Genomic DNA, 12051 nt, shown 5'->3' with positions numbered 1-12051 from the left:
AGAATGAAAGCACTGTGTGATCCACACTTAACCCCATTTGCCTCAGTTCCTCATCTGTAATATGAGCTGGAGAAGGAAATGGCAAACCATATCTTTGCCAACCAAACTGGGTCATGAAGAGTCAGATACAACTGAACAACAGCAACAGGCCCCCAACAACAGCCGTATCCAACACTAAGGTACCTCATACCCAATCCACCTCCTGCCTAAATTGAAACCTATATAAGTTTTCTCCTTTTGTTCCCTTGGAGAGTGAGTCTCCCTTGCTAATGAACTCAATAAATCCCCATTGGTTCTGAAATTTTTGGTACAGGATTTGGTTTACGGTTTTGGGGGTTTCATTCTGGTTTGTTTGAGATACTAACAATTTTATCCACAAGCGGAATACTCCATATATCTATGTTAGGCTCTGTTCTAATCCATACTTTTGTCAATTCCTTTGATAAAAACACAGATGGTCTGCATACCAAATTTACAGACAACACAAAAGTTAGGAAGGATAACTAACATGTTGAATGACAGAATCAAGAGCCAAAAAGATATCAACAAATTAAAATTATATTCTCCTGAGGCAGAGATGACTTGACAGTAATTAAACAAACTGCTAAGCTAAGAGTGAAGTTTTGGAGAGCTGCGCTGAGTCAAAAGATCAACTGTGTGTTACTATTTGTATCTGAGTATCTATGGAACATTAAAATCCAAGGGACTGAAAGAGGCATGGGAAGGCAAGGTACAGGAGCAAGTATTCACTGTCAAGAAGTCCACACTAGATCAGGAAATCAAAATGCTACCCCACCTCCCCCTGTGATTTTAAAACAACACAGCTCTTGTAACAAATAAGCAGGATCAAGCAAACAAATTCCTAAACTGGCCATGTTCAAAAACACATGCCTCATTCTGCATTCTGAATCTATGGCCTCTGTCAGGAGGTGGGCAGCCTTTCATCACCAATCCTCTGATTGGTCACAGCAAGTCACTGTACTGATTAGGGGCCTTAAGTCTTTCAAAGTTGTTTTCTCTTTATATTGTTGTTTTTATATGAATTGTTCTCTTGGTTCTGCTCACTTCACTCTACATCAATTCATACAAGTCTTCCCAGGTTTCTCTAAAATTATGCCAGTCATAATTTCTTACAACACAATTGTAATCCATTATATTCATATACCATTATATGTTTGGCCATTCCCCAACTGATGGGCACAGGTTTACTTTCCAGTTCTTTGCCACTACAAAAAGACCTGCTATTAATTTTTTTTTTAACCTATGTCCTTTTCTCTTTTCTTTGATGTCTTTGGGATATGGGTCTAGTAATGTTATTGTTGAATCACCGGGTATACACAAAGTGATTTTTTTGAGCACAGATTCAAATTGCTTTCCAGAATGCCTGGACCAATTCACAGCTCCACCAACAATGCATTAATGAGCCTGTTTCTCACAGACCCTCCAACACTTTCATTTTCCTATTTTTTTTTAAATAATTGTGCCAATTCGGTGGGTTTGAGAAGAAACTTCAAAGTTGCTTTAATATGCATTTCTCTAATTATTAGTGATTTTTTCAAAACTTGAATTTCTTTCTTTGCCTTTTTTTGGGGGGTGGGGTGGGGCAATGGGGTTAAGTGACTTGCCCTGGGTCACACAGCTAGTAAGTGTCAAGTATCTGAGGCTGGATTTGAACTCAGGTCTTCCTGACTCTAAGGTCGGAGCTCTATCCACTGCACCACCTAGCTGCTTCCTTGAATTTCTTTCTTAAAAAACTGTCAGGAAGGCAAAATGCAGGGAGTACCAAGGAGTTACTTTTTTTGTCTGGTTCACCGTGATTCTCTAAAGCACTGGTCTTTTTTAGTGTGGCTGGCTGTACTGTCAGCCCCTTTGCCTGACACTCCCTTGCCAGCACAATCTGCTAAGCCTCCTGACTCAGCCTGTCCTCTAGACTGAGTCGCGCACCACCTCTCCAGGCTTCTCCCCGACCTTCAGATTATGGGTTACTGCCGTTGCTTTGCTGGTAGGCCTCTTCTGAATTCTAGCATATGTACACTGTACACTGGCTCCCATGGCCTCCTCTGAGTTCCATTATGATGCCAATCCAACAAATACTTATCACCTCAATGAGTCATAGATATCTTGAACAATGTATTCTTCCTCCTATCCACAAACAAGAAACAGTGGCAGACTAAAAATACAGAGTTGAGGGTCGAGGGGAGTCCTATGTAAGAAAAAACATGGAATATGGGGTTAATATGAATTAGGGTGGGCTAATATGATGGGGGAGAGGCCTACCATCCTTTATGTCAGATTCCAGGAAAGTTTGCTGATTCAGATGTTTAAAGGGGACAGCCAGATCTGATGTCTTATGGTCAAGGAGCATTTGCTCCTTGCAATAACAGCAATTGGCACCCAGCTTGTATACTGAGCCTGAATATAGTTGTCCTCTCCCTGCTGCTGGCAGACTAGCCCGGTAACTGACTAAGGTTTGTTTACTGACTGTAAAGCTTAGTCTAACCTACCAATTCTGAAGTCACCTTAAACTTCTTCACAACTTCAGCTACAGAGACGAATTCAGTCATACACTTAATCTTACATTATCCACAAGAGTTCTATTTCCTTTATCAAAAACTCTGACATTCAACTATTTGATAATAACTTGCTATCATTCCAACTCTCTCTATGCCTCATCCCTCTTAAACTTTTCTTCACCTTCACTGTTACTCACAATCCCTCTACCCTTCAGTACAATCTAAGGGTATTAATTCATCTCTGACTTCACTTTCCTCCCTTTCAAATCTCAATCCTACAATTAGTCAACTTAACTCTATAGTCCTTTACTCTCAAATCTTTCAGCCTTTTTTTTTGGCTATGGAATCCATTCTTGGCCAAATCTTAGTTCCATAATACTTTCTACCACCTACCTCTCTGCTCCTATGTACATGCTGCTGAACGAGGCTGGAAGAAATCACACAGCCATGCTGATTACATTATAAATTCATGTTATCCAACTTCAAATGGGCCCTCATTGCAACAAAGCAGTCCTTTATTTCCCCTAATTGATTCTCTATCTTTTTCTTCCCAAAAGCTTTCTGACAAAATTTTCTCTTTGCGAGTCACCCAAATCATTCCAATCTTTCCTAGTGGAAGACCTTGACTCTCGCTTTACTGAGAAAACTGAAGTCATTTGCCATAAACTCCCTCTTCTCCCCTTCTCTTAATCACAAAAACCTCTTGATATCATTCCCATTCTCTCCTTCCCCTCATCTTTGACAACAAAGTGGCTTTTCTCCTTGCCAAGGTCACCCGTTCTACAACATACCTTCTAGTTTTCTCCAGTAGACTGCAATCTCAGTTATCACTTCTCTCTTTTTAATTTCCAACCACTATCCACCTGCTGGTTCCTTCTCTGTTGCCTTCAATACAAACATATCTAAGTATCTACCTCCTTAAAGTCTTAACCAGACCCTACTACTCCCTCAAGTTATCATCTAATATCTCTCCCTTTCTCAAGATAATAGAAAAAAAAACTATCTATACTCGTTGCCTCCAATTCATCTGCTCTCTCACTCACTCAGTTCTTTTTAAACTGGCTTCTGACATCATTACTCAATTGAAATCGCTTTCTCCAAAGTTACCAATGATGTCTTAATTTATGATGATCTTTTCTCAGTCCTCATTCTTCTTAAACTATCTCTGCATTTGACACTGTTGACCATACTCTTCACCTGGATTTACTCTCTCCTCTCTTGGTTTTTATAACATCACAGATCATAAAATGTATAGATGAAAAACTCAGAGGGTACTGAGTTCAACCTCCTCATTTTACAGATGAGGAGACTGAGGCACAAAAAGGTTAGGAGACTTGCTCAAGGTCACACTTTGGCCTCCTCTTCTCTCTATACTTTCTCTTTGTGAGCTTATGAATTCTAATGGATTGAATTAACATCTTTATATAGACGACTAACTCAGTTTCTCCTGAGATTTCATCCCACATCACCAAGTATCTATTGAAGATTTTGAACTGGATGTCCCAGAGACATCTCAAACTCAACAGGTCCAAAACAGAATTCATTATCTTTCTTCTATTTCTGTTATTGGCACTACCATTCTTTTAATCTCTCAGTCATACTTCACTCCTCATTCTCTCTCATCTCACATATCCAATCAGTTGCCAAATCTTGCTACTTATACCTCCATAACACCTCTCTCCTTTGACCACATTACTCAGTCACCACCTGAACTAATCAGGCCTCTTACCTAGATTATTGTTATTGCCACCTTAAGTCTCTTCCTTCCCAAATCCATCTGGCATACTGATGCCAAAGTCATTTTCTTTCAGCCCTGATCTGGCCATGTTGCTTTCCTACTCAACAAACTCTATTGAATCCTTATTGCCTGAGATGCCCCTAGGATAAAATACAAATTCCTCTATTAGTTTTTAAAACCCTTTACAAACTGGCCCCAACCTATTCTTCTCATGCCACTGGACATACTTCACACTACCCCTTACGTATCCACATGACCCTCCATTTCCCATCTCTGTGCCTTTACAGTGGTCATTTCCCATGCCTGGAATGTCTTCTCTATCTCATGGATTTCCCATCTTCCCCTGAGGTGCAGCTCAAACACCACCTTCTACATGAAGCTTTTCCTCATCTTCCTTTAACTTCTAAGTCCTCCTTTTTTGTATTATCTGTATTTATTCTCTTTATATACATGCACATGCACTTGTCTCTTCTTTTAGAATGTAGAATTGTAGGATTGTTTCATTAGTTGTCTTTGTCTCCCTATGCCAAGCACATTGCCCTAGACATAGGAGGGGCTTAACAAATGCTCATTGTTTGACTCACTGAAATGTTTGGCAGGATGAATGAGTCTCTGGATACTCAAATGTTGGTTTTTATAATAATAGCAGCTAGAACTTCTTCAGTACATTAAAGTTAGCAAATCCAGCTTTATAACAATGCTATCAAGTAAGGACTATTATTATCTCTATTTTACAGATGAGGAAACTCAGGCTGAGGCAAAGTTGTTACTTGCCCAGGATCACAAATACAGAAAGTGTCTGAGGGCAAGATTTGAATTTGGGTCATTCTGACTCCAAATTTAACTCTCTCTCCAACGTACCACCTAACTACCTAGTATGTTATGATAGTACATTTGCCCACAAATTTCAATAGTCAGGAATGTAGGCAATAAATAAGGTGAAACCAATTAAAAATATTACCTAGCATATGAGGCACCGATTGAGCCACTGGGAAAAATGAAGACATTCTAGATTTTTATGGTCAATGTGGACAATGATGAGGTATCCCTACTGCTTCTATGATTCAAATGGAGTTTTGGCTATGGATTACTTCTTCTCTCAGAGTATCTAGTCCTTTTCTACATCCATCAACTTGTGGGAGAATTACATACAGGGCAAGAGCTTGGAAGAAGGTGGTATAGTCTGTAAAATAGTGGCCCTTACGGTGATATTGGAAGTAGAAGTCTTCCTGCAGGTTGAGACACACAGAAATGAAGATAAACTAGTTCTGTGAGTCATCAAATGTACCTGTCACCTCTGGTGTCTACTGAAAAGCCTGGGGGGTACTTCAAGAGGTAAGTGAAGGGGCAGCTAGGTGGTGCAGTGTATCCACTGGAGTCAGGAGGACCTGGGTTCAAATCTGGCCTCAGACACATAACAATCACTAGTAGCTGTGTGACTCTGGACAAGTCACTTAACCTTAATTGCCTCACAAAAGACAGAGAGAGAGCGAGAGAGAGAGAAAAGAGAGAGAGAGAGAGAGAGAGAGAGAGAGAGCGAGAGAGAGAGAGAGAAGTGAGTTGTACTATTAGTACAGAGAACCCAGAAAGGAAGTGACAGTAGCATCCCATGAGGCCACAGAACTGTCATTGGTCTTTCATAAAGACTAGCATCCCCTACTGCAGCATGTATTAGCTCATTGCTAATGGGGATGTTATTGAGAGAAAACACCAGCCCCTGGTCCAGCAGACCCTGAAGTAGCAGATTCATCAACTTCCGGAAAAAAAAAATGCAGAGGCACTGGAAAACCCAAACAGCATAACCGAGCATGAATGCAGGCTGTGCACATTCTGTACATTCTGTTAAGCTACTTTCACAGCCAGGCATTCTGTATTTATCCCATTTTTGACAATTTGGTGAATATTACTCTACTGCAAATAAGAGTCATTGGACTTTGTGTCAGAGATGACTCGGTAGGGCCTCTGCCCAGGGACTCCAGGTGACATCTGGGGCTGATCATACGGTCTTCCTCAGCTTCCAACATTGCCAGGCCCGACACTGTTGCCACAGCTCTTCAAGCTGCCTCTGAGGCTTGTAGTTTGGCCAGCAGCTAGAATAAGACAATCTTATTACATCTTGGCTCAGGCAAGTCCAATGTCAGTGATCAGGGAAACCACGGAGAGGTTCTCACACGGAAGAGGTGAGTTGGGAGGTGAACAAACATATATTAAAAAATCCAGATCACGTTAGTACCTGCTTGTCTGTGCAACAAAGAGATCAAAAGACAAGCAGAAGAGACTGACTGCTGAAGTAGGAGCGATTCAGGTCTTGAATGGCAAAGTGTACTGGAGAGCCAATCATTTATTTGCCTCAACCTCATTTCTCTAAGCTTTCGGCTAAATGTAACAAAAACCAACAGATTTCTAAAGACATAAACAGAGTAAAATAACTGGTTTTGCCTCCTAGGAAACTAGAAAAAGGGTTGTCTCTGTTTTGTAAGCTTACTAAACCTCAAAAGGAGTTACATTCTAGTTTGTTAAAACATAAAACTCTTACCTCTGCCAACAGGGAACTGAGGATATACAAAGACTGGCCCCACAAATGAGGTATTTTCCCAAGTGGAACTCTATCTACAGTGTGAGGATTCTTGTATTCTTCATCTACCTGGAGAAATAAATTCACGGAAGTCATAAAGTGGGTCAATCTAACTTAAAACAAACAAGTATAGCCTGGCCCTAGGAAGAAGATAACTTGGGTGCTGCTATTCCTGACTCTGCCACTGACTAGCTACATGCTCTTGAACATATCGCTTAATCTCACTTGGCCTCACAAAGGAGGTGAATCAGATCATGTCTAAAAACTCCTATGTTTTAATGATTCTCTTTCACATGGGTAGTACATGCCTGTATGCACACATATGCATAAATGGAAAGATAAAGAATAGGAATCCTGGCCTCTGCTCTTTGATTGTGTCTCTTATCTGTCAGTCATAATGTATCTCAGAGATTATATAATTCAACTCCCTCATTTTACAGAGCTCAGGTATAATGATTCTAAATCAAATGTTCTTTATGCCACATAATGGTCCTCAATTCAACAGTCAAGGACCTGCCATATGACTTCTTAGTACTATACAGTAATACGTTGTTTTAGAATAGCTCATCATAACACAGATTTGGATTTATCAGGGATTAAACCGGGATCCTCAAATCTAAACTCTGTAGGTTAAGCATGGTAAGCCTATGACATTGCCAGTAGTCACATTACCCAAAACTGCATTCCAAAATATCCACTTTCAAAACAAGACTATATTTGATCAAATAACCACAAGGTGGTGGTATTTACTAAGAGAAAACTACTGTAATTTGGAAAAACAAAGGGAAAAATTATCTATCCAATCACTGCTTTCAGAATTAGAAAGCACCTCAGAGGCCTAACTGGTACCAAAACAGGAATCTCTTCTTTGACATATTCAAACAGGGGGCTCTAGGTCTTAGTTTGAAGCCTTCCAGTGACACAGAGACACACTGCTGCCCCAGACAACCCATTCACTTTTTGATAACCTTCATCACACATAACAAATGGAAACTTTACTGACAGGGCCAAAATCTACCTTTCTACAACTTCCACCCATCGCTTACTTTTCTTCCTTCTGAAGCAAAGCATGAGGGGGTCTAAATCCTCTCCCATATGCTGGCCCTTCCAATGCTTAGAGATGGCTATAATATGCCCCCCTCTGCACCTGCAAATCTTCTCTTCTCCAAGTTAAATATTTCTAGTATCTTCAACTGGTATTTGGCATGGTCTTCTAACCCCTCACCATCCTGGTTGTTCATCAGTTTATTACTACCATTCCTTAAACATGGCACACATAATTGAAAACAATAATCTGGTTTGATTGGTAGTGAATTGAGAATAACTACCATCTCCTGTGTTCCAGATGCAATTCCTCTCTCTCAAGGGAAACTAAGAGTAGTATCACCCTTTTTGGCTGCCAAAGAGTGCTGCAGACTAATTCTGAGCTTCCAGTACACTGATAGTAAACCAGTTCCACCCTTACCTCCTTTCTACTTTCCTTTTTCTGTTAATGGCATGCTACATCCTTTGAGTCCTCTGACAATTCTTATGTCTGCCTTTCCTATAGCACCTTACGCCCTCCTGGGAGATCTTTAAGCAATGTCTGGTAAACCACTTGTCAGGTATGTTACAGTAAGGATTCCTTTCATGCACAGCCATTGATATGTCTTCCAACTCTCAAATTTTGTGATTCTGTGGCCATAAAAACATCAGCAGTGACTAATAAAATTCTATATTTATGATTACATGGGGACACAATCTGATCTACAGAATAATCAAATTTGTTATATATAAGTTGCAGAGAAGGCACTAATCTGGACTGAGAGGGAGTTTCCATAGCTAGGAATTCCTTATGCCAATGAAATCACAGATTTAGTCTCTATCTTCCTATTCCTAGCTTAAAACCCAAATTGGCCTCTCAGGTTGTTCATAGCTTCTGAAATGCTTCAGTTTTACAGATAAAACACTTCTTTTTCACCTTTTTATTTATATGGTTGACATCATACATTTCTGCCAACAGAAATATTGACTTATCATACTTTTGTGGGAAAATTATTTAAGATATTTTACATATATTTAAAAAATTACAAATTACTTTCCCCTCATCTTATGCATTCTATTCACTCTTCTCCCCCACCATCAATTTTGTATATTAGTCACATCAAAATCTGGGACACTGGAGAAAGCAAAATTTTTTTAAGGAATGTTCTTGGAATTGGATAATTTACTCTCACCCAAAGAGTGCCTTCTAATTGATCATTTAAATTCAAATTTCAAAAATAGCTTAGAGAAAATGTTAAGGTCAAAGAAAAGCCCTAAGGAAGTCATAGACATATTTAGGGAGGTTAAGAATAATTTTCCATGAATATCTTTTAAAATGTTAGACAAACATACTGTGATATTTTTGGTGAAAGCTACTAAAAAGCAGCAGTAAAATTTAGGTGAGTATTGAAGGTTCTCCCACTTTAACCTGAACATATCTGATTTTTTCAAGAAAGTATTGTGGCAAACATCAAACATGCTATGACAACCCTACCCAAGGTCACTGTCCTCCTGAGCAAAAGCTATAGATATCTTAATCATCTGGTGGAGCTATCAAAAGGTCTTGGAAATAATTTCCTCTGAGAGAAAAGGATGCCTTAAGTCAAGAAAGGAGGAAAGAAATTACAAATAGATGCTTCAACAATTGACAAATATCAGAGAGATGACAAGAAAACCCCAGATTCGCCAAGATCAACTGTACCTTGCCAGGAGGAATGGCATATAGTTCTGGCATTAGATGTATTCCATTCTTGCCTCTAATTAATATTCCCTCCAAGGCCTCTCGGTACTCTTGGACCTAAAAGTTGACGCCATTCCCATACAGAAATGAAAAAAAAAAACAAAAACCCCAAAACATTATCACTCATATTTGTGCTTTTAAAATTTAAATGTAATGCAATATAGTCACCATCACATGAATTGCATACTATCAATTTATCAAAATAGCTTAATGGGGGAAAGGGGAACAGGGAGACAAAAAGTCCTGGATTTGGAGTCAGACACTCTGGATTATAACCCTAACTTTCTTACTTACAAATCATACGAGTGTAGGCAAGTCAATTAACATCTCTATGCTTGAATTTCCTTATCTATAAAATGTGGATAACAATACTTTGTTTGGGTTGCTGTGAACATCAAGGAAGAAGGCATGTAAATGAATTTATAAAATATTGTCAGCTCTTATTATTATTAGACCTAACAATAAGTTTTAAAAATACATGACCAAGAACTCGACACCAATGTTCTCATCTCAAACGATGTAAGAGTCGGAGGTTGGGAAAGTATTAGGTATATAAGGTCACAGTGTTGGAGAAGGGATTGATGATCCTCCACTTGGGCAAGAAGAGCAGCTCATATCCAATTACAGAAATCACAGAATTCTGGGAAACTGACCTGACTAACCTAGTTCCCTTGTCTGAATGCCAGTAGGGGTTTAAGGGAAGTTATGTTTGGAGGGGTGCCTGAGCAATGTGGTTGGTTTATATGATGTGAGCCTTTGGGGTAAGGAAAGTGCTATCTCATGGAGAGTATGGGCATGCCCATTTGTGCCTTGAGAGAACCCAGACCACAGATGTTTTTAGTGAGGACAACAGAGCACAGGTTCTAGCTGGAGGAATCACCTGCCTGTAGCTTGAACACACAGGATCATAAATCTAGAGATAGGAGAGCAGAGTGCCATTGAGTACACCTCTAATTTTAAGATTAGAAACTTAGTTTCAGGTAGGTTAGATCACTTGACTAGGGTCACATAAGTAGTATTGGAAACAGGATCTGAACCTAAGTTCTCTGCCTCTAGAACCAGGGTTCCTAGTCCAAGAGATAGCAGCAGTTGGTCAAATAACAGTTCCTGCAAAAGCACAATGCAGAAGCAGACATGTCCTTGCTTGCTGAGCAAACTCTCAGTCTCTGAAAACTTATCACGAGGTTCTCTCAGTAAGGCAAGCCCCACTCTCTCCTTTGGAAATATTTTTTCTGACTAAGACAAAGTCTCAAGTACTTCAAGTTCATCAAGCTAATCAGGGATATCACGATCAATTCTTTTTATAATAAATAATGTGTAAGACATTGCAAGGTTGTCTTGAGCCATTATTTAAATCTTGTATTGCTATTTAATGTCTCACATGGCTATTTTTTCTCCCCAACTTGATTTTAAGTTCTTTTAGGACAAGAATAATCTCTTATAATTCTCTTCTTAATGGTATCTACTAGGCATTACTATATACCTTGAAAAAAGCAGGTGTTCAAAAATATATTTATTGATCTGATATGAAAAAAAATTAGCATCATGTCACCCAGCTAAAGTAATTTCCAAGGAATAATATTTAACATACTGAAAGGAGATAAAAAACAAAAACAAAAACATGGCAGTCATTACAAAGGAAAATAAGAGTTAGAAGCTGAAAAACTTAAACAAAAGAGGTAGAAAAATTTTTTTTAAAGGAACCACATGGTTACTCAAACAAAATTCCTTCTGTGGAGAGGCCAGTTTTGTCTGTCAGCCAAGCACTTCATTTCATTGTTCCATCTGGGGGTGAGGTGGGAACAGGCAAGATATTATTTGTTTAAAAATTTCTAATTATCAAAGGGTCACTTGTGGAAAGGTCCTGGCAACTTGATCTATTGCACTACTGGGATGGGGAGGAAGGAAGGGTATTGTATGTTTTATGATTTATGACCTGATTAGAAATACACAGAGTATCAGGCATACTAATGTATCATTGGCAGACATGAGTTGGTCCAAACATTCTGGAAAACAATTTGAAATTATGCTAAGAAAGTGACTAAAATTTCCAACACTTTTGACTCAGAGGTTCCATTGCTAGAAACACATTCTCAAGAAAGACCCCATAAAAACAAGTATTTCTAGTGCAAGCAAAAAACTGCACACACAGTAGATACCTATGGATTGAGGATCGGCTAAATGGTAAATGGATGTAACTGAATATCACTGTACTATAAAACACATCAGATATGACGAATACAGAGAAGCATGGGAAGTCTTGGATGAACGGGGACAAAGTAGGCAGAACCAGGAAAACAATATCCACAATGACAACAGTGTAAATGAAAACAACAACAAAATGACACATACTGAATGCTGCAAAAGTATAAAGACCAAGTTTGGCCCTAAAGGAGAAATGAGAAGAAATCTCCCTTCCATCCCTTCCTCTGCATCTTTGCAGAAATGGAGGGCCATGGGT

The 12051-nt window shown here is 39.2% G+C and overlaps 1 protein-coding gene across 4 annotated transcripts in view; it reads right to left on the bottom strand.

The window, feature by feature from the left end:
* Window positions 1-12051, bottom strand: part of PHKA2 (phosphorylase kinase regulatory subunit alpha 2) — a 106274-nt gene that overhangs the window by 45192 nt on the left and 49031 nt on the right. For all 4 annotated transcript variants that reach the window (XM_021007453.2, XM_021007454.2, XM_021007451.2 and 1 more), the window contains exons 11-12: window positions 9552-9647; window positions 6788-6895 (exon numbers count right to left, since the gene is read on the bottom strand). In XM_021007453.2, the coding sequence (XP_020863112.1) occupies window positions 6788-6895; window positions 9552-9647 (204 nt within the window). The remainder of the gene's footprint in view (window positions 1-6787; window positions 6896-9551; window positions 9648-12051) is intronic.

This window comes from Phascolarctos cinereus, unplaced genomic scaffold (genome assembly GCF_003287225.1).
Source record: "Phascolarctos cinereus isolate Bilbo 61053 unplaced genomic scaffold, phaCin_HiC Scaffold_726;HRSCAF=1367, whole genome shotgun sequence".
NCBI classification, from domain to species: Eukaryota; Metazoa; Chordata; class Mammalia; order Diprotodontia; family Phascolarctidae; genus Phascolarctos; species Phascolarctos cinereus.
This window is presented reverse-complemented; position numbering and strand designations above follow the sequence as displayed.